General features: G+C 41.9%; 1 protein-coding gene across 1 annotated transcript in view; it reads left to right on the forward strand.

Moving 5' to 3' along the window:
• LOC112068203 (GTP cyclohydrolase 1) overlaps positions 1 to 16,955 on the forward strand; it is a 42,070-nt gene extending 25,115 nt beyond the window's left edge. The window contains exons 3-6 of the mRNA XM_024135286.2: positions 9,354 to 9,409; positions 14,420 to 14,451; positions 14,832 to 14,916; positions 15,396 to 16,955. Coding sequence (XP_023991054.1) covers positions 9,354 to 9,409; positions 14,420 to 14,451; positions 14,832 to 14,916; positions 15,396 to 15,522 — 300 coding nt within the window. The 3' untranslated portion in view covers positions 15,523 to 16,955. The remainder of the gene's footprint in view (positions 1 to 9,353; positions 9,410 to 14,419; positions 14,452 to 14,831; positions 14,917 to 15,395) is intronic.
• The last annotated feature ends 3,074 nt before the right edge of the window (positions 16,956 to 20,029 follow it).

Consider the following 20,029-nt stretch of genomic DNA (forward strand, 5'->3'; position numbering starts at 1 on the left):
CTCTTAGTCGAGATGCGATACCTCCCAGCTGCATGGGCTCAGTCTCTGAGCCGGTGGAGGAGATGGTTGAGATGCGAGAGGGGAAACACCGTTAACGCGAGCTCTCTTCCACGAGCTCGGTGACGAAGATCTACCCGTCGTTCTATGCGGATGGCGGAGTGCAATCAAAGAGTCCACGCTGGAAGGAACCTCCGGGAGAGAATCTCATCCTTAACCTCAGCGTGGAGTCCCTCCAGAAAACGAGCGAGCAACGCCGGCTCGTTCCAGTCACTGGATGCAGCAAGAGTGCGAAACTCTATAGAGTAATCCGTTATGGATCGATCACCTTGACATAGGGAAGCCAGGGCCCTGGAAGCCTCCTTCCCAAAAACTGAACGATCAAAAACCCGTATCATCTCCTCTTTAAAGCTCTGATAAAACGTTAGAACACTCAGCCCTTGCCTCCCAGATAGCTGTGCCCCACTCCCGAGCCGACCAGTAAGGAGTGATATGACGTAAGCGATCCGAGCTCTCTCTCTCTGAGTACGTGTTGGGCTGGAGAGAGAACACAAATCACACTGGGTGAGAAAGGAGCGACACTCAGTGGGCTGCCCAGAGTAACATGGTGGGTTATTAACCCTAGGTTCCGGAGACTCGGAAGACCAGGAAGTAGCTGGTGGCACGAGACGAGACTCAGAAACTGTCCAGAGAGATCGGAGACCTGAGCGGCCAGGGTCTCAACGGCATGACGAGCAGCAAACAATTCCTGCTCGTGTCTGCCGAGCATTGCTCCCTGGAACTCGACGGCAGTGTTGAGAGAATCCATAGTCGCTGGTCCATCTTGGTCGGATTCTTCTGTTATGCTGGTGAAGAGGACCAAAAGCGACGTAATAGAAACAGAGTCTTTATTCCAGTATCAAACAAACAATGATTCTCCTGGATATATCAAAGGTAAATCCAAAACAGGAAACTGAAATCCTCTCGTCAGTAGAGAGGAACGACTGGAGACGCGACCACAGACTGCAGGTCGCTTCAGGAAGGCACAGGCCGTAGCTGACATAGACACCTGCTCACACACGCAGCATCTGAAGAAGGCAAAAACACGACAGGGCGGAACAAGGACACAGGACAGCAAACATCAAACAAGAATCCGACAAGGACAGAAGCGGAAAACAGAGGGAGAAATAGGGACTCTAATCAGAGGGCAAAATGGGGACAGGTGTGAAAGAGTAAATGAGGTCGTTAGAGAATGAGAAACAGCTGGGAGCAGGAACGGAACGATAGAGAGAGAGAGCGGGAGAGGGAGAGAGGGAGGAGGAGAGAGAGAGAGAGAAAGAGGGGAAAGAACCTAATAAGACCGCAGAGGGAAGCACAGGGACAAGACATGATGATCAAAGACAAAACATGACACTTTATATGAAAGATGTTTCTCGATGAAGGTTTGGTGAAAAAGTTACTGTGTGATTTTGTTTGTTGTACTTGTGAAAATAGTACCGAAGCGATAAAAAAACCTCAGAGGACATCATATAACGAGATTACAACCTCACGGTCTCTGCTACAACCAGATACATTTTTTTTTTAAATTCCCTTTACAACCAGTAAACAACCTGACCGTGATGACATAAAAGTCCTTTGAACCTGTTTTTCCTGCTGGGTAATACTGTATGTTAAATCACTGAAAGTGGTAAAGTGGAAATGTTGTTCACAAAAATGTCAGGAGGGTTTGTGGATTTTCTATCCAACTCCATCCATTTACATTACATTTAAGTAATTTAGCAGAAGCTCTTATCCAGAGCGACTTGCAGTCGTGCATACATGTTCATACTGGCTAATGATGCCCAATGGCGACCCATCATACAGTTTTGAGCCCCACCTGTTTTGCATGTTATTTTGTCATTAATACGTGTCACTTATTAGTTTGCAAACAATGTGAAAAAAAGAAATTGAGTTAATAAAGCCGCATACGAACATTCTCTTTTTTGCTTTCTTGAGTAAAGCAGCTCCAAAATACTGGTGTTTCAGCCTAGCTCAGTGCCTTCTGTGGTGGTTGGGCAGCCAGCGGAAAATATGGAGCGTATGGGTTGGTAATGTTCTCTAGTTGTGCCGTGATTGGCTCAGTGTTCTGTCCTCATGGGGACACTGTCACCACAAAATCTATGGGGAGAGCTCGAAAATTCAAGCCCCTTGGGTGCTACCATAGAGTTACATTAAAATATGCGATATGCAACTTTTCAGGGAAGCCAGGAACCAATACACACAGTCAGTTAGGAATGCAAAGGCTAGCTTTTTCAAACAGAAATTTGCATCCTGCAGCACCAATTCCCACTGTAAAGTCTATGGAGAATATATGTACCTCCTCCCAGCTGCCCAATTCACTGAGACTAGGAAACAGTGTCACCACTGATAAATCCATGATAATTGAGAATTTCAAAAAGCATTTCTCTACGGCTGGCCATGCTTTCCACCTGGCTACCCCAACCCCGGCCAACAGCTCTGCACCCCCCGCAGCAACTGGCCCAAGTCCCCCCCGCTTCTCCTTCACCCAAATTCAGACAGCTGATGTTCTGAAAGAGCAGCCAAATCTGGATCCCTACAAATCAGCTGGGCTAGACAATCTGGACCCTCTCTTCCTAAAATTATCCACCGCCCTTGTTGCAACCCCTATTACTAGTCTGTTCAACCTCWCTTTCGTATCGTCTGAGATTCCTAAAGATTGGAAAGCGGCCGCGGTCATCCCCCTCTTCAAAGGGGGAGACACTCTAGACCCAAACTGTTATAGACCTATATCCATCCTGCCCTGCCTTTCTAAAATCTTCGAAAMCCAAGTTAACAAACAAGATCACCGACCATTTCGAATCCCACCGTACCTTCTCCGCTATACAATCTGGTTTCCGAGCTGGTCACGGGTGCACCTCAGCCACGCTCAAGGTCCTAAACGATATCATAACCGCCATCGATAAAAGACAGTACTGTGCAGCCGTCTTCATCGACCGGGCCAAGGCTGTCAATCAGTGTATTCTTATCGGCAGACTAAACAGCCTTGGTTTCTCAAATGGCTGGTTCGCCTGGTTCACTAACTACTTCTCAGACAGAGTTCAGTGTGTCAAATCGGAGGGCCTGTTGTCCGGACCTCTGGCAGTCTCTATGAGGATGCCACAGGGTTCAATTCTCGGGCCGACTCTCTTCTCTGTATACATCAATGATGTCGCTCTTGCTGCGGGTGATTCTTTGATCCACCTCTACGCAGACGACACCATTCTGTATACATCTGGCCCTTCTTTGGACACTGTGTTAACCTCCAAATGCGCTTCATTGCCATACAACACTCCTTCCGTGGCCTCCAACTGTTCTTAAATGCTAGTGAAATGCATGCTCTTCAACCGATCGCTACCCGCCTGCCCGACTAGCATCACTACTCTGGACGGTTCTGAATTAGAATATGTGAACAACTATAAATACCTAGGTGTCTGGCTAGACTGTAAACTCTCCTTCCAGACGCACATTAAGCATCTCCAATCCAAAATTAAATCTAGAAATGGCTTCCTATTTTGCAACAACGCCTCCTTCACTAATGCTGCCAAACTGACCATCCTACCTATCCTTGATTTCGGCGATGTCATTTACAAAATAGCCTCCAACACTCTACTCAGCAAATTGGATGCAGTCTATCACAGTGCCATCCGTTTTGCCACCAAAGCCCCATATACTACCCACCACTGCGACCTGTATGCTCTCATTGGCTGGTCCTCGCTACATATTCATCGCCAAACCCACTGGCTCCAGGTCATCTATAAGTCTTTGCTAGGTAAAGCTCCGCCTTAGCTCAGCTCACTCCCACCCATAGCACACGCTCCAACAGGTATATTTCACTGGTCATCCCCAAAGCCAACACCTTCTTTGGCCGCCTTTCCTTCCAGTTCTCTTCTGCCAATGACTGGAACAAATTGCAAAAATCACTGAAGGTGGAGACTTATGTCTCCCTCATTAACTTTAAGTGTCAGCTGTCAGAGCAGCTTACCGATCGCTGCAGCTGTACACAGCCCATCTGTAAATAGCCCATCCATCCAACCAACTACCTACCTCATCCCCATATTTGTTTTTGTTTTTCTGCTCTTTTGCACACCAGTATTTTTACTTGTACATCCTCATCTGCACATCTATCACATCAGTGTTAATGCTAAATTGTAATTACTTCGCCACTATTGGCCTATTTATTGCCTTACTTCACATTTTTCTATTGTGTTATTGACTGTACGTTTGTTTATCCCATATATAACTCTGTTGTTTTTGTCACACTGCTTTGCTTTATCCTGGCCAGGTCGCAGTTGTAAATGAGAACTTGTTCTCAACTGGCCTACCTGGTTAAATAAAGGTGAAATTAAAAATTGGCCACAGATAAAATGACATCAAATCACATTATATCTACCGTAGCTTTGATTGAACTGATCGTGTCAACATCATACTTTCAAAATCTTAGCTAGACAAGCAGTCATCTTCATGAATCACGTGGACAATCTACTGGCAAATGCTTTTCAATCCTTGTCATGGTGGTTTGGAAGGAATCAGTGGCTAACTGCAAGCTTTGTAAAGCAATCACTAGCCGGCTATTCGGTGGAGTGGGTGTGTGGTCCAAGTCTGGGTTTAAGGGTCTCTTTTCCAAGCTTAAATGGATAAACATTCAACACCATGGGCATTGGCCATGCTGTCAATCCAGCATGACTTCTGTCGCGTTCAAAACAACTGGAAACTCAGAATTGGGAAARCTCAGACTTCAGTGAGTTCAAGACAACTGGGAATTCTGCTAAAAAAACGAGCTCTGACTGGGGAAAATGAGTTTAGAACAGTCATCCAACTCAGAATTCCAAGTCAGGAACTCAGGCCTTTTTCTAGACCTCCGACCTGAAGATCAGTGACGTCATGATTCAACCTTGTTTTTTTTTTTTTTTAAGTTCCCAGTTGTCTTCAAAGCACCATAAATCCAGAGAATGCCTGCCTTTGATTACAAAGTTTGATGACAAAATTTGCCTACAAGGACTGCCACGCCACCTTCCTGTTCAAGTGAGCACAGCACATCAAGGTGAGTCCAAAAATGTATTGTAGGCTGCTGCATAAATTGTCATTTTCCAGGGAGATATGTATCCTGTAGCTAAGAAAGTAATACTAAGTGTATGATGTGTAGTAAGCTGTTAGTAGCCCATGTGCCTCACCCTAATTATTTGGGCCTTTGCCCCCTCATAATTTAGCCTACTGTTCTGACTTGGTGGTGCCTGTTTTGGAGAAATGTAATCATTGAATATTGTAAGAGCTTTTATTGTCTGCTTATATACCCCCGTTATTTATCCTACGGTTCTGACTTGGTGTACAGYAAGAATACTGTAAGAACGGCCCATGTTCTGAATTCTGTCGATTTCAAAAGTGCTGAACAAATAGTTATATTGACTACATTCGTCCTAGCTCACTCATTAATGTTTAATTATGCCATAGTTTGTACATCTCAATTGTAAGTAGAAACCACATTTGTTTAAGCAAGTCAGCCATATAAGCTATGTTTTTTAAAAGGGCTATAAATGAGGCTGAATTAACCGTTTCGCTGATAGCCAGGTGTAGCAGTGGTAAGGATTCACTCCATGGTGCTGAAAAGACAGCTTTATGTAGGCCCTAACAGTTTGTGGGCACCGTTTGTCACCGTTATAGTGCAATTAATGTATTGTTTAGTGTTGTATAGTGGCTTTGCTGGCATGCATCTAAACATTTTTGGGGGAGTTTGCCCCACCAAGATTTGCATGCTAAAATCCCCACTGATGATGCCACAATTGTGAGAGGAGTAACCTACTGATAAAGGCTTTCTTTGTCCACTGATGAGCCTGTAATTGAGCCCAGCTGTGATTAAACTACTGGTAAATACAAATGGCCCGCAGCACTGACCAAGGTTGTGTTCCAAATGGCACCCTATTGCACTGCTTTTGACCAGGGCCCATAGGACACTGATAAAATGTAGTGCACTATATTGGGAAAAGGGTGACATTTGGAACGACTCGCAAATCAGATGAAATCCCATTAGCGGGGATTCAAGTGAGACACGCTTGCCTCTGGAAATTCTCCTGTTTGACATTTAGTACCGTAGACCTAGCATCCTGCCCTCTATTCTTCACTCATCTTACCCTGCAGGTGTTTGCCATTTAAGACAAAGAGAGAGGCAATTTATACTTTCACATCCCTTTCACGCCTGCAAATGGGCCATGATGATAGAGGGAGCAAGCGTTACACATACACACACAGACTGTGACTTTTTCTCTTTGTGCTGTGTGTGTTTGTTTGTCAGCAGCTGGCTGTCAGAAGGCCACTTTGTTTCCGTTCATCTCCTTCCCCCGCTGATAGCTCCCTGTCGTCGTCACAAGCGCAAGCGTCACAAGTCGCCTCTTATCCACGCACTCATCTATTTCCCTGCACGTCTATCCATGCTGCCCGCTGAGTGCTATAATGACTCACCGATTTCTCCCCGCCAACTGAAATATGGGGCCGTTTGGTGCTCTTTTTGTCATCTTCGTCACGCCTCCAGTCAGTCAGTTGTCTTTTAATAACGCTTTTAATGTTTGTCATCACCTCGCGACAAGTTTATATTGTTTTTCATTGTGTTTGGCTTTAATGTATACCTTTACACCGCATACCTTTGGAAAACCACGAAACCCATCTCTGAACCCTACTTTTAATCAAACTTGAATCCCCTCTTTTCGAAGTGAAGTGAAAGTGTTGTTTATTTACCCAGTCCAGAAATGCGCTTTTTAAAAGTGCAGCAGTGAGCCGAAAGGAAGAAGCTGAAGAGCTTGGACCAAGATAGTTAAATGACGCCGTCTTTATCACCACAAACCAGAAAGAGAGAGAGAGGGGGAGGGGGGGACGACAGGAGAGGAGGATAAATCCTTGCATGCATGCCCTTTCTCTCAGCCTGTTTCATCAAATTGCCACTGACATTTGAATGGAGGATGGAGGGTGAGGGGTGCCACTTAGCCTCCCAGTCATACGCAGAAGCAGGCTCAACCAGTTGGATTGGGAGCAGAGTCTAGATCTCGATCTGCTTCTAATCTTTTATCTGCTGTTTATTTATCCACGGGCAGACGTGACTCCCTTACCTCCCCTGCACTCCTCCGATGACCTTTAGATAATGTTGCCTTTTGTCTTGGCGTCTCATGATTCATGTCTTTACCACGCCTGTCATGGTGAAACACAGGTTTAGCTTGCCTTCTTCATACTGTATGATGCAGTGGCGGTCAGTGCCGTTTATGACGAGGGAGGATTTCTTTTTCATGAGCACGGCCTTATTTCTATTACAGCATGTTGGATGACTGTCATTCATACTCCATTCACCCAGTTCAATGTAACATCGATAGGTTTACGCTACTACATGATCCTCTAATTTTCCCTATACCCATCATGAGGTTGAACCTAGCCTATGAATGAAAGTTTACAACGTAGGTGCACACAGGTCGAGAGAAGAATTTGAGATGACAGACAGTGACACGTCAATACCGCCTTGCCCACTTGCCTGCACCTAGCTTATCTAGGGTGTAATCATTAGTCCAACAGTATATTGGACAAATTCAAGTATTTCTATCCATGTTTCGTTTGCTTCCGTTTTAAGAAAAAAAAAATCAAGAGAATCAGCGGCATGAATACACCCCTGATCACACATAAACAGAGGTTGTTTTCATTCTAGCCTCTATTCACTCTCCTCTCACCTTTTCCCTTGGTTTGTGGACTTCAATGAACAACACATCAGCTGTATGTGACCAGGCGAAAAAACCTTTCCAAGCCCAAACCATGTCATAACCGCTACACACAGCCGACACCGTTGTCCCCATATTAGCTAAAGTAACGTTCTAGTCAACATAGCTAATCGAACTAATGTGTTAGTAAGCAGATAGACCGGCGGGCCCTGGTGGCAATAAATTAATAAAACCAAAAGCTTACCTTGACTTGGAAGAGTTCCAGTGTTGTGTTGGATAGTCATAGCCAGCTAGCTAACATAGCATCCCTCTGTTTGAGTGTTTGAGTAACTAAACTAGCCAGCTGAAAGTTAAAAAAAATTACTCTCTCTCGCTTCTCCTTCATTTTTGAAGAAATTCATTTGTTGAAAACTGTTCAACTATTGTCCTTCTCTCTCTCTCTTTGAGTGAACTACTCACCACATGTTATGCACTGCAGCGCTAGCTAGCTGTAGCTTATGCTTTCAGTAGTAGATTAATTCTCTGATCCTTTGACTGAGTGGACAACATGTCAGTTCATGCTGCAAGAGCTATGATAGGTTGGAGGACGTCCTCTGGAAGTTGTCATAATTACTGTGTAAGTCTATGGAAGGGGGTGAGAACCAAGAGCCTTCTAGGTTTTGTATTGAAGTCAATGTACCAAGAGGAGGACGGAAGCCAGCTGTCCTCCGGCTACACCATGGTGCTACCCTACAGAGTGCCGTTGAGGCTACTGTAGACCTTCATTGCAAAACAGTGTGTTTTAATCAATTATTTGGTGACGTGAATATATTTAGTATGTTTTACAATTTTCATTTGTATGTAATTCACTGAGTAGGATGGTCCTCCTCTGAGGAGCCTCCACTGGTATGATAAAAAATGTTTGTGAGATGAGTAACCTTGCCTGAGACCTGAAGGCTTGTGTTGCCTAGGCTTTGGCTTAGCGAGCTAACACAGTTAACCACTGAGATACATTGAGTGTACAAAATATTAAGAACACCTGCTCTTTCTGTGACATAAACTGACCAGGTGAATCGAGGTGAAAGCTATGATACCCTATTGATTTCCCTTGTTAAATCCACTTAAATCAGTGTACATGAAGGGAGGAGACGGGTTTAAGAAGCCTTGAGACTATTAAGACATGGATTGTGTATGTGTGCCATTCAGAGGGTGAATGGGTAAGACAAAAGATTGAAGTGCCTTTAAACGGGGTATGGTAGTAGGTGCCAGGTGCACCGGTTTGTGTCAAGAACTGCAACGCTGCTGGGTTTTTCACGCTCAACAGTTTCCTGTGTGTATCAAGAATGGTCCACCACCCGAAGGACATCCAGCCAACTTGATACAACTGTGGGAAGCATTGGAGTCAACATGGGACAGCGTCTCTGTGGAAAGCTTTCGACACTTTGTTGAGTCTGTTCTGAGGACAAAATGGGGGGTGCAACTCAATATTAGGAAGGTGTTCTTAATGTTTTGTACACTGAGTGTATACTGTACATTGACATACCAGTTGGGTCTGTCTTGGGAATTGCAGTATATGGGGCAACATGATTTGCTGTCTGTGGTTGTGGATATGCTATAATAAGTATCTTGGACATCACTAATGACATACATGGTCTCTCTCTTTTCCCCCAGGTCCACATAGGCTATCTCCCCAATAAAAGGGTGCTGGGCCTCAGCAAGCTGGCCAGGTAAGAGAGTATGGACAATTTAACATTTTGTTTGCTATTGTTGTCAAAGATATAACAAAAACATTTAATGGGTCAGCACTCTGCACACAAAAAGATGTCGCAAAAAGCTTACTTCATTTTTCGTTTTTCTAAATAATGTTTACTGGTTCAGGGATAGCATACCCAAACGTTTCGACTTAATAAGGATCCGCCCCTTTTTTTRCAATTTTCGTCTAAATTCTCATCTAAAATGTAGCTCAGGACCTGAAGCAAGGATATGCATATTCTTGATACCATGTGAAAGGAAACACTTTGAAGTTTGTGGAAATGTGAAATTAATGTAGGAGATAATAACACATTAGATCTGGTAAAAGATAATACGAAGAAAAAACATATTTTTGTTGTATTTTTTTTGTACCATCGTCTTTGAAATGCAAGAGAAAGGCCATAATAAATTATTCTAGCCCAGGCGCAGTTTAGACTTTGGTCACTAGATGGCAGCAGTGTATGTGCAAAGTTTTAGACTGATCCAATGAACTATTGCATATCTATTCAAAATGTTGTATCAATACTGCCCAAATTGTGCACTCTCCTCAAACAATAGCATGGTATTCTTTCATTACATTAGCTACTGTAAATTGGAAAGTGCAGTTAGATTAACAATAATTTAAGCTTTCTGCCCATATCAGAAATGTCTGTGTCCTGGGATTTTCTATGTTTCTTACAACCACATGCTAATTACATTAGCCTACGTTAGCTCAACCGTCCCGAGGTCGGGGCACCGATCCTGTAGAGGTTTTAATAGCCTTCTTCAGTGTGTAGGTATCGTTAGCTATTTAAATTCTTGTCAATATACCAGGGAACCGACCAAGGTTCCGAATTCACATGACAATAAAATAATAACAGGAAGGTTGACTATTGTGATATTGGAGGGATTGGGATTACCTAGACTCGTGCAGTATCATCGTGTGAATATGTAATCTGTTCTTCGAAAGTCCTTCATCAGTACGGTCACTTATTAAATAATAGGAACTAGAACACTTAGCGGTGATGAGGCTGAACTAAGAACCTGATTCATGTTGTAACTCAGAGTAAGCTGGTCCTGGGTTTAGTGGGTTAGCGGTACATTAGCTTCTACAATGTAGCATTCACATAACATAGTTTTAGCATAGCGCTAGTGTTTCCGGTGGGGCTGTTTAAGTGGAGAGGCTGCTCATGGTGGAGCTGTATGCTGATTAGGAGTGTGTAAGTGACAAGCGAGGACTCTGATCCCACCTGACCCCAATACCTGAGCCCCTTTCACTCCTATTCTTACTTCCCTTCCCTGGCCTGGAGTCTCACTCACGGACATCTCACCAGGCACGCACGCATACAGTCACGCATGCAAACTTTAAGCACATGGTCTTATACACTCTGTTAGCACACAAGCTGATACCCCAGTGCTTACACAAACACATAGACCACACACACCACATAACACAATATATTTCCAAATCACAAAGATACCTCCAWGTGATGTGATTGACAATACCTGTGTAGTGGAGTAATATTTGTATATATGTGCATATTATACATTGCCTTCAGAAAGTATTCACACCCCTTGACTTTTTCTACATTTTGTTGTTACATTTTTACTTGGTTAAATTTAGATTTTTTGTCACTGTCCTACACACAATACCCCATAATGTCAAAGTGGAATTATGTTTTTTAAAATGTTTACAAATTCATTAAAATGTAATGGCTGAAATGTCTTGAGTCAATAAGTATTAAACCACTTTGTTATGGCAAGCRGAAATAAGTTCAGGTGTAAACATGTGCCCCACACATGCAATTATCTGGAAGGTCCCTCAGTCGAGCAGTGAATTTCAAACACAGATTCAACCACAAAGACCAGGGAGGTTTTCCAATGCCTCACAAAGAAGGGTACCTATTGGTACATGGGTAAAATAGTAAATCAGACATTGAATATCCCTTTAAGCATGCTGAAGCTATTAATTACACTTTGGCTGATGTATCAATACACCCATACACCTTTCAAACTAAGATATTTTTCTACTAACTTAAGCATCCCGCCAACGTTTTGCCTACTTTTGCCGGCGACAAAGCCTCTATTTTTATTTCTGCCAACCGACCTAGTCATGATTGTGGTAAAGTTCTGCGAACCGCTTAGTAGGAAATGTAGCTGTAATGCTGAGGCTGCATTGGCACGCACTACACTCTTAAGCTCTTGAAGGTTGCTAGGCAGTGCCCGTTACTACTATCCTCCTGCCAGTTGTAAACTTTGCGAGGCCTCTCACTTCACCCATCTCTTCGCATAGCCCTCCCCATGCACTGTTTTCTTAACCACATCTTGGGCCTAACAACACCCATGCCAATATATCCTCCAAACACTGGCTTCTTAGGCATTATGACTTAAATATCGGGAAATCTAATGGAATAAACTCCAATTTAGTCCAAAGTATCCGTAAGATATATCAAGTCAGAATTTACCATTTACTGTAGTGGGGTAATATTTGATATGTGTATATCACTAGGCTGCCTGGGGCGGCAGGTAGCCTAGTGGTCAGAGTGTTGGGCCAGGAACCGAAAGGTTGCTAAATCGAATCCCCGAGCTGACAAGYTATAAATCTGTCGTTCTGCCCCTGAACAAGGCAGTTAACCCACTGTTCCTAGGCTGTTATTGTAAATAAGAATTTGTTCCTAACCGACTTGCCTAGTTAAACAAAGGTTCAATTTAAACAAATAATTTAAAAATCATATATACCTCACATGCGACGACTATGTAATTAGCCTATTAAAATAAAGARTACTTAGCAGTATGCAAGAGACTAAAGTTGAGGTACAGTAATAGACAATCAAGAAATGTCTGAGAATAGAATTCTAAATACAAGTGTATTTAATTACTTTGTAAAATGACTGAAATCATATACTGTACAAGGCATAAAGCTTAAGTTAGAAAGCATTAACACGCATTACAAAACATTATTCTAGGCATGATCAGAGAGGGAGAGAGATACAGTAAGTCATAGCCTGAAAGGCCATGCCCCAAGAGTCCATGGGGTAGAGAGAGAGAGAAAGAAAGAGAGAGAGTGTATCTCCCCAGCACAGGTCAGGAACAAAAAAGAGAATGAGACAATGAATCTGAGACCCCTTTATAACATCTGAGTTGTTTGGATTCAAAATTGGAGTTGTTGACCAGTACTGTTGACTTAACTTCCAATCAGATGTCAGACCTACAGGGTATAAAGACAGCAGAACCCCTGAGACAAGAGGGGGTTGGTGAGATTATGCAGAGAAGACTTGACTTCCTAAAACAGCACTAGGGAATTATTGAATAGAGTGTAAAGAGTCACTTGGGGGGCTGGGCTGTCCTACACCTGCAGTACTTTTTTTTTGTAGAGTACACTTGAGTTATAGGCCTCTATGAAGTGAACTCAGTTTGGTTTTGCATCCCCCCCAAAAAACGAATGAGCTTCTTTGAGATGGATGCAACACCTTTATACCTTCATATCGATGCATCTGCCTATTTTAAAWGTCTTCGTAATCCTCTTCTTCTGTGGCATTTTGCTGCGCAGAGTGACAGAGCTACAGCGATAGGAGAGGTCATGTTTGGAAAAGAGCATTGGGTCAAAGTGGAAGGGATGTCAGACTATAACGAGGCTAGCGTGACCCGCCCCTCGCCTACTCACGTTGACTCACTGGTGATTGGAACGTGCAACTGGTTCTCAGTATTAGTAGCTAAGTTTCGATCCAATTGGCGAAAGATTTTCATGCAAATTTTAACAAATCTACATAAAAACAATATGCGCATTTTCCCACCAGAGATGTTTCCATCAAATTGACTTGTTGCAGATAAAAGGCTGTGCGTGACGATGTGGTGCACATAAAAAGAAAACGGGAAAAAGTCAGAATAATGTCTGTACTCACTACTGTAAATCAATCTGGTTAAGAGTGTCTGCTAAATGACTAAAATGTAAAATGTTAAAAATTATAATAATAACTTTTGCTGTTAAATAGCCATGTACTGAATAAAACATTTAATATATTCGGTACTTTTTGTCGCAAAAAAAGTTGTACTGTATAGCGATTGTGCCTGCTCAGGTCTTGGCACGTGCGCAGCCAACAGCTTCATCACGGATACAGTGCGGGTGTAGCCTACACGATGAGATTATTATGGACAAAAGAGCAAGATTATTTTGATTTGTCATACGGCAGCCAAGCATCAATCATGTCATCAGAATAAGACCCTTGATAGTTGTTGGAAATGAGCATCACGCATCACGCTCATCACTGTGCACTTTCAACCCCCAGTGAAGTATTTCATCTGTAGCCTAAAACTGCATATTTTCCTGAGTCATAGTATGAGGACCACACAAACATATACCATCTCATATCAATATTGGCTCATAAATATAATTTTACAGAAACAAAAAGATCCCACCATGTCTAATGTATTTTGTTTTTTGTCGACATTTGGAAAGTTTACCGACAGGCCTGTGGTGAATGTTGACTTGGGGCTTATTTAACTCAAAGACTAATTGCAGAATTTTCTCAATAAAATGTAAAAAGCAGTTTCTTACCACCATATACATAAAAAAATCACAAAGTTATTATTGGTTCTGAAGAAACACTGTAGCAGATAAACTCCTATTGTAGATAGATCATCCAATTTCACAGTCATTGTGTGTGCACAAATTCTGCATAATCATTGCTGTGATGGATTTGTTGTCTACTCTTTAAACACCCAAATTACAACAGCATACCAACCCACTTGTAAAAGCACAATCTCTTAGGAACTTCAACCTGTCCGAACCAATACAAAACAACCTATTTGACTGACACTGTAAAATGAGACCTCTGTTGTGAAGAGCTCCCATGTCTCTCTCAAGTCTCCACTCTGTCCCTGAAGAATGTCTAATCCCTCTTTGTCTATGTAAGCCTCTCTGTGCCTCTCATTGTAAATCCTGCCACTTGGGTTTTCCCATGTAATGGAAGTATTTCATCCTGCCTTTTCCCCTCGTCTCTCCCCAGGATTGTTGAAATCTACAGCCGTCGGCTGCAAGGTACTTCCATACGTTTTAATAATCCATTTATACACTTGATAGTTGACAGACAATACAATGAGCTGCACCTAGAGCTTTTGTCTATTTGTGTATTTTATTGTTTTATGTAACACTACATTAAGTTGTTCTTATACCTGTACACTCACACTGTAATTACTACAGTAGCGACATATTTGAGTAATTCCATTAAAATTCTATTACTTTTTGGAGATGGTCAGTTGGTTGACTCGTAACAGCGCTGTTGTTGGAACCTTATAACACACCTTACCAATAACCTGCCATGAACCTACCATGTCATGGGCGATGATGTCAGAGGTTTGACTTTGCTCTCTTTGACGTTCTCTTACTTGGACCTTGTTGATCCGTCTGTTCTCTTTCAGTTCAAGAGCGGTTGACCAAACAAATCGCTGTGGCGATCACTGAAGCTCTGCAGCCTGCCGGGGTGGGCGTCGTCATCGAGGCAACGTATGTCTCTTTCTCCCTTTTTTTGTTTTTACACTCACCACTGATATTAACAGGCCCATACAGACAGACATTAAAAGATACACTATGGAATTTGTTGCTAATCGTTTGTCAATTTTTTTCTGGAATGTAGGCTGGATGGTGCATACGCATAAATGAATATTAATACATGATCTCACAAATCCTTAGGAAAACAATATGCTTTTGCTCACAAGGTGTGCTCTTTCTGTTCAATGTGTTCATTTCTGGACAATATTTCTGTCCATTTAGGTGTACCCCCATAGGTAAAAGTACCTTATTGACTTTTTTAAATGATGCAGTCACGGCAGTCAAAACAGAAACATGCACAAATGAAACCAAAGATAAAGGGAGAGGCCATATCTGGACAATCTTCAATGTGTCATTAACAGAACATTTCCCATACACCCAAATCTAATAACTATAACAGTAATGGATAATGATGCCTTTCTTCCTGCATGCAGTCACATGTGCATGGTGATGAGGGGGGTGCAGAAGATGAACAGCAAGACTGTGACCAGCACCATGCTGGGGGTGTTCCGGGAGGACCCCAAGACACGGGACGAGTTCCTCACCCTAATCAGGAACTGAGAGGGACGGCTGGCCCACGAACCTGCTGCCCAGCCCAGCGCAGCGCAGACCCCTCTCCCTGTCGCCTGCCTGGAGCTAGAGCCGTCCACACAGCAGTTTRGGTACGAAGCCTAGAGTCCGGGCTTGCAGAGAGTGTGTGTGTGTGTCTATCCCTCCACTCCCTTCCAAATAATCACACACATCACATGGTCGCATGACATAGCTGTCTTGTGTGTGTATCAAATCAAAATCAAATGTATTTATAAAGCCCTTCTTACATCAGCTGATATATCAAAGTGCTGTACAGAAACCCAGCCTAAAACCCCAAACAGCAAGCAATGCAGGTGTAGAAGCACGGTGGCTAGGAAAAACTCCCTAGAAAGGCCAGAACCTAGGACATGACAGTCTTGCCAGTCTTGACAAGCTAGGACATGACAGTCTTACTAAATGGTGTCTGTCAGGTGGCTGGCTTAACCTAAAAATGAATAGTTTGGATCAACGATTAGTGTTTCTTATGGTTGCTTAATTTAAAGGACTTTGATCCTGTAAAAAAAAAAAAGAAGAAGTAACTTTTCATTAGATCGAACCTCCAAGTACGACAAAGATACTTACACCTACGTAGAAACATCCTAACATTAAAATCAATGTTTTTTTTAGAAGCATTGTTTTATTCTTTACTTCTTTCCTGATATATTTTTGCAAGATATCTTTATCCGAAGTAAGCTAGGCCCAGTAGGACCATATGTCAGTTTTAACTTTTTATTTTATTTTATTGACCCTTTATTTAACTAGGCAAGTCAGTTAAGAACAAATTCTTATTTACAATGACGGCCTACCAAAAGGCAAAAGACCTCCTGCGGGGACGGGGGCTTGGATTAAAATATATATATTTTTTAAATATATAAACACAAGACAAAACACACATCACGACAAGAGAGATGACAACACTACATAAAGAGAGACCTAAGACAATTTACTAATGGTATGCATTTAAACTTGCCTTGAGCCAAACCTCTTCAAAAGTGCCAAGTGCCCTTTTCACATGGCATCATATCCCCGCTCAAGCCAAATGCATCAAACCCATTCGTCAAACAATCAACACTTTGGTCAATCTGTCAGCCGGTTACAAGGCTCAGTCCTGGTCTACTGTAATTATCTTTAACTAGTAAAGGAAGGAGAGCAAAATGCTCGCTTTCAAATTTGGTAGCCACCGCTACCAGTATATATACAGTGGGGAGAACAAGTATTTGATACACTGCCGATTTTGCAGGTTTTCCTACTTACAAAGCATGTAGAGGTCTGTAATTTTTATCATAGGTACACTTCAACTGTGAGAGACGGAATCTAAAACAAAAATCCAGAAAATCACATTGTATGATTTTTAAGTAATTCATTTGCATTTTTGTTTTAGATTCCGTCTCTCACAGTTGAAGTGTACCTATGATAAAAATTACAGACCTCTACATGCTTTGTAAGTAGGAAAACCTGCAAAATCGGCAGTGTATCAAATACTTGTTCTCCCCACCATATATATATATATATATATATATATATATATATATATATATATATATATAGTACAGTATACTGCACCCTGCAACTTGGGGGAACTAACAATGATGGCTTTCTGAGGGTTACTGAATAATATCCTCTACAGGATCGGTGTCCCCCCGCGGGATGGTTGAGCTAACGTAGGCTAATGTGATTCGCATGAGGTTGTAAGTAACAAGAACATTTCCCAGGACATAGACATATCTGATATGGGCAGAAAGCTTAAATTCTTGTTAATCTAACTGCACTGTCCAATTTACAGTAGCTATTACAGTGAAAGAATACCATACTATTGTTTGAGGAGCGTGCACAGTTATGAACTTGAAAATGTATCAATAAACCAATTTGGCACATTTGGGCAGACTTGATACAACATTTTGAACAGAAATGCAATGGTTCATTGAATCAGTCTAAAACMTTGCACATACACTGCTGCCATGTATTGGCCAAAATCTAAATTGTGCCTAGATTCCATATATTGGCCTTTTTCTTACATTTCAAAGATGATGGACCAAAAAAACGCATGTTTTTTTCTTTGTATTATCTTTTACCAGATCTAATGTGTTATATTCTCATACATTAATTTCACATTTCCACAAACTTCAAAGTGTTTCCTTTCAAATGGTATCAAGACTATGCATATTCTTGCTTCAGGTCCTGAGCTACAGGTAGTTAGATTTGGGTATGTCATTTTAGGCGAAAATTTGAAAAAAAGGGTCCGATCCTTAATTAACTGTGGTGGTCAAATTATGTGAGGTAATGTCGCTGTTCGTTTTGCATTTGTTCTATAACCAAAGGACCCAGGTTTCCAAGGGTGCAGTTAAAGTGACTGGATGATAACTGGCTAGTGCAATGAAGGATGATCAGATGGGACTAAAAAGTGTCCACTTTAGGTCACCCTGTCTTAATATGGACGCCCTACATTATTCGCTAATAGTCTCACTCACTATTGTAGTTATTTGTTGAAAATGTCACGATAGTACAGATTCACAGACGTGTGACTGATATAGTCTGCTTTCTCTGTATCCTCCAAGTGGGCATTTCGCCATTCAGAGGATTTCTATTGGGCACCCCTTTGTATCTCTCTGTAAGTCGTGTAGGCCTATGTGCGTGGGTATTTGTTTGTGTGCATTGAAGGCCAGCCCAGTATATATTCTGCTGTCCTTCTGCCTTACTGATTTTTCGCTTGATACGTAGAGTTCACTTCCGCGGATGAATGTGAAGAGACTAGACGCAAAGGAATCGGCTGTCTCCACTCATCTCTTGGTAAAGAAACACGTTTTACTCTCTTACCCTTCTAATGTCAATTCTGTTACACTTCTAAATATCTACGTATGTCAGTGTATAAATGTTTCAGAATTGTAGTGTACCTTTTCAAATGTAAAAAATATTCTGCCGTTTACAGAGTACAGTACATCCCTCTTTGCTACGTCACATATATTGTATGTATGCAATTTCATGTATTATCTCAGCAAATTAGGGATAATAAAATATAGTAACCTATATGAAAATTATGTACAGTGTTAGGATAAATAGGTATAGTAGCAAGGAACATATATTCTGACGAGCGGTATATTTTTTAATTGATTGGAAATATATAATACTCATATTGAAATGGGGAGGTTTTAACCAATGTGATTTGGTCATTGGGGTTCAGTGTGTGTGTGTGTGTGTGTGTGTCGGGGGTTGGAGTATATGAGCGCTAGTCAGTCAGACAGCTCCTGCATCGTCTCTGTGGCCTTCTTTAGAAGGATTTGTTCTTTGGGTTCCTTCACTACTGTCGTTTACATTACACTTCTTACTGTGTTCATTTGAAAGAGTTTTCAACAAAGGAAAATAAATCTGTATGTGTGAACTAGGAACATGGGTACTGTGCTCTTATTTGTAAAGCCCTGTTTATACCTGATGGTAACATGCCTGTCCTGATCTTGTCCACATTCTGATTGGGCTCACATTTTTAGACTGGTCTAAATAATGAAAATAACTGGTTGTGATCACAGGATGCTAGCATAATATATACTGTGCTTAATGCTGTGTTGGTAACCAAGTGGGAAGTGGGAATTTACAAAATACGACTGGGAAAAATCCACTTGAATGGCCTTCCAACTTATAATTACTAGTGGGGAACTCGTCTATCATCCTGTGCTCCTACTGCTTCCACATGCTGACCTCTGACGTCACCTACTAAGGAAATTACCTCTAATGCAATTTCCGGCAGTTAAATGCAACAAAACATTATTTATGAAAAGCAATATTTATTTTATTTAACCTTTATTAAACTTGGCAAGTCAGTCAAGAATCAATTATTATTTACAATGACGGCCAAACCCGGACGACGCTGGGCCATTTATGCATCGCCCTATGGGACCCAATTATGGCCGGTTGTGATACAGGCTGGAATGGAATCAGAGTCTGTAGTGACACCTCTAGCACTAAGATGCAGTGCGCCTTAGACCGCTGCGCCACTCGGGACCCCCATATACAGTATACTGGACAAAAATATAAACACATGTAAAGTGTTGATCCCGTTTCATGAGCTGAAATAAAAGATCCCAGAAATGTTCCATATGAACAAAAAACTTGTTTCTCTCATGTTGTGCACAAATTTCTTTACATCCCTGTTAGTGAACAATTCTCCTTTAAGATAATCCATCCACCTGATAGGTGTGTGATATTAAACAGCATGAGGACTATTTGTGTCTGTAATAAAGCCCTTTTGTGGGGAAAAAATCATTTTGATTGGCTGGACTGGTCCCCCAGTGGGTGGGCCTGGCTCCCAAATGGGTGGACCCATGGCTGCACCCCTACTATGTGAAATCCATAGATTAGGACCTAATGAATTTATTTCAATTGACTGAAATCCTTATATGAACTATAACTCACTAAAATCTTTGAGCATGATGCGTTTATATATTTGTTCAGTATAGTAATATGGTTTTTGAACACATTCTCAGTTCCCCCTCACACTGTCAAAACC

This window comes from Salvelinus sp. IW2-2015, unplaced genomic scaffold, assembly GCF_002910315.2.
Source record: "Salvelinus sp. IW2-2015 unplaced genomic scaffold, ASM291031v2 Un_scaffold245, whole genome shotgun sequence".
Taxonomy (NCBI): domain Eukaryota; kingdom Metazoa; phylum Chordata; class Actinopteri; order Salmoniformes; family Salmonidae; genus Salvelinus; species Salvelinus sp. IW2-2015.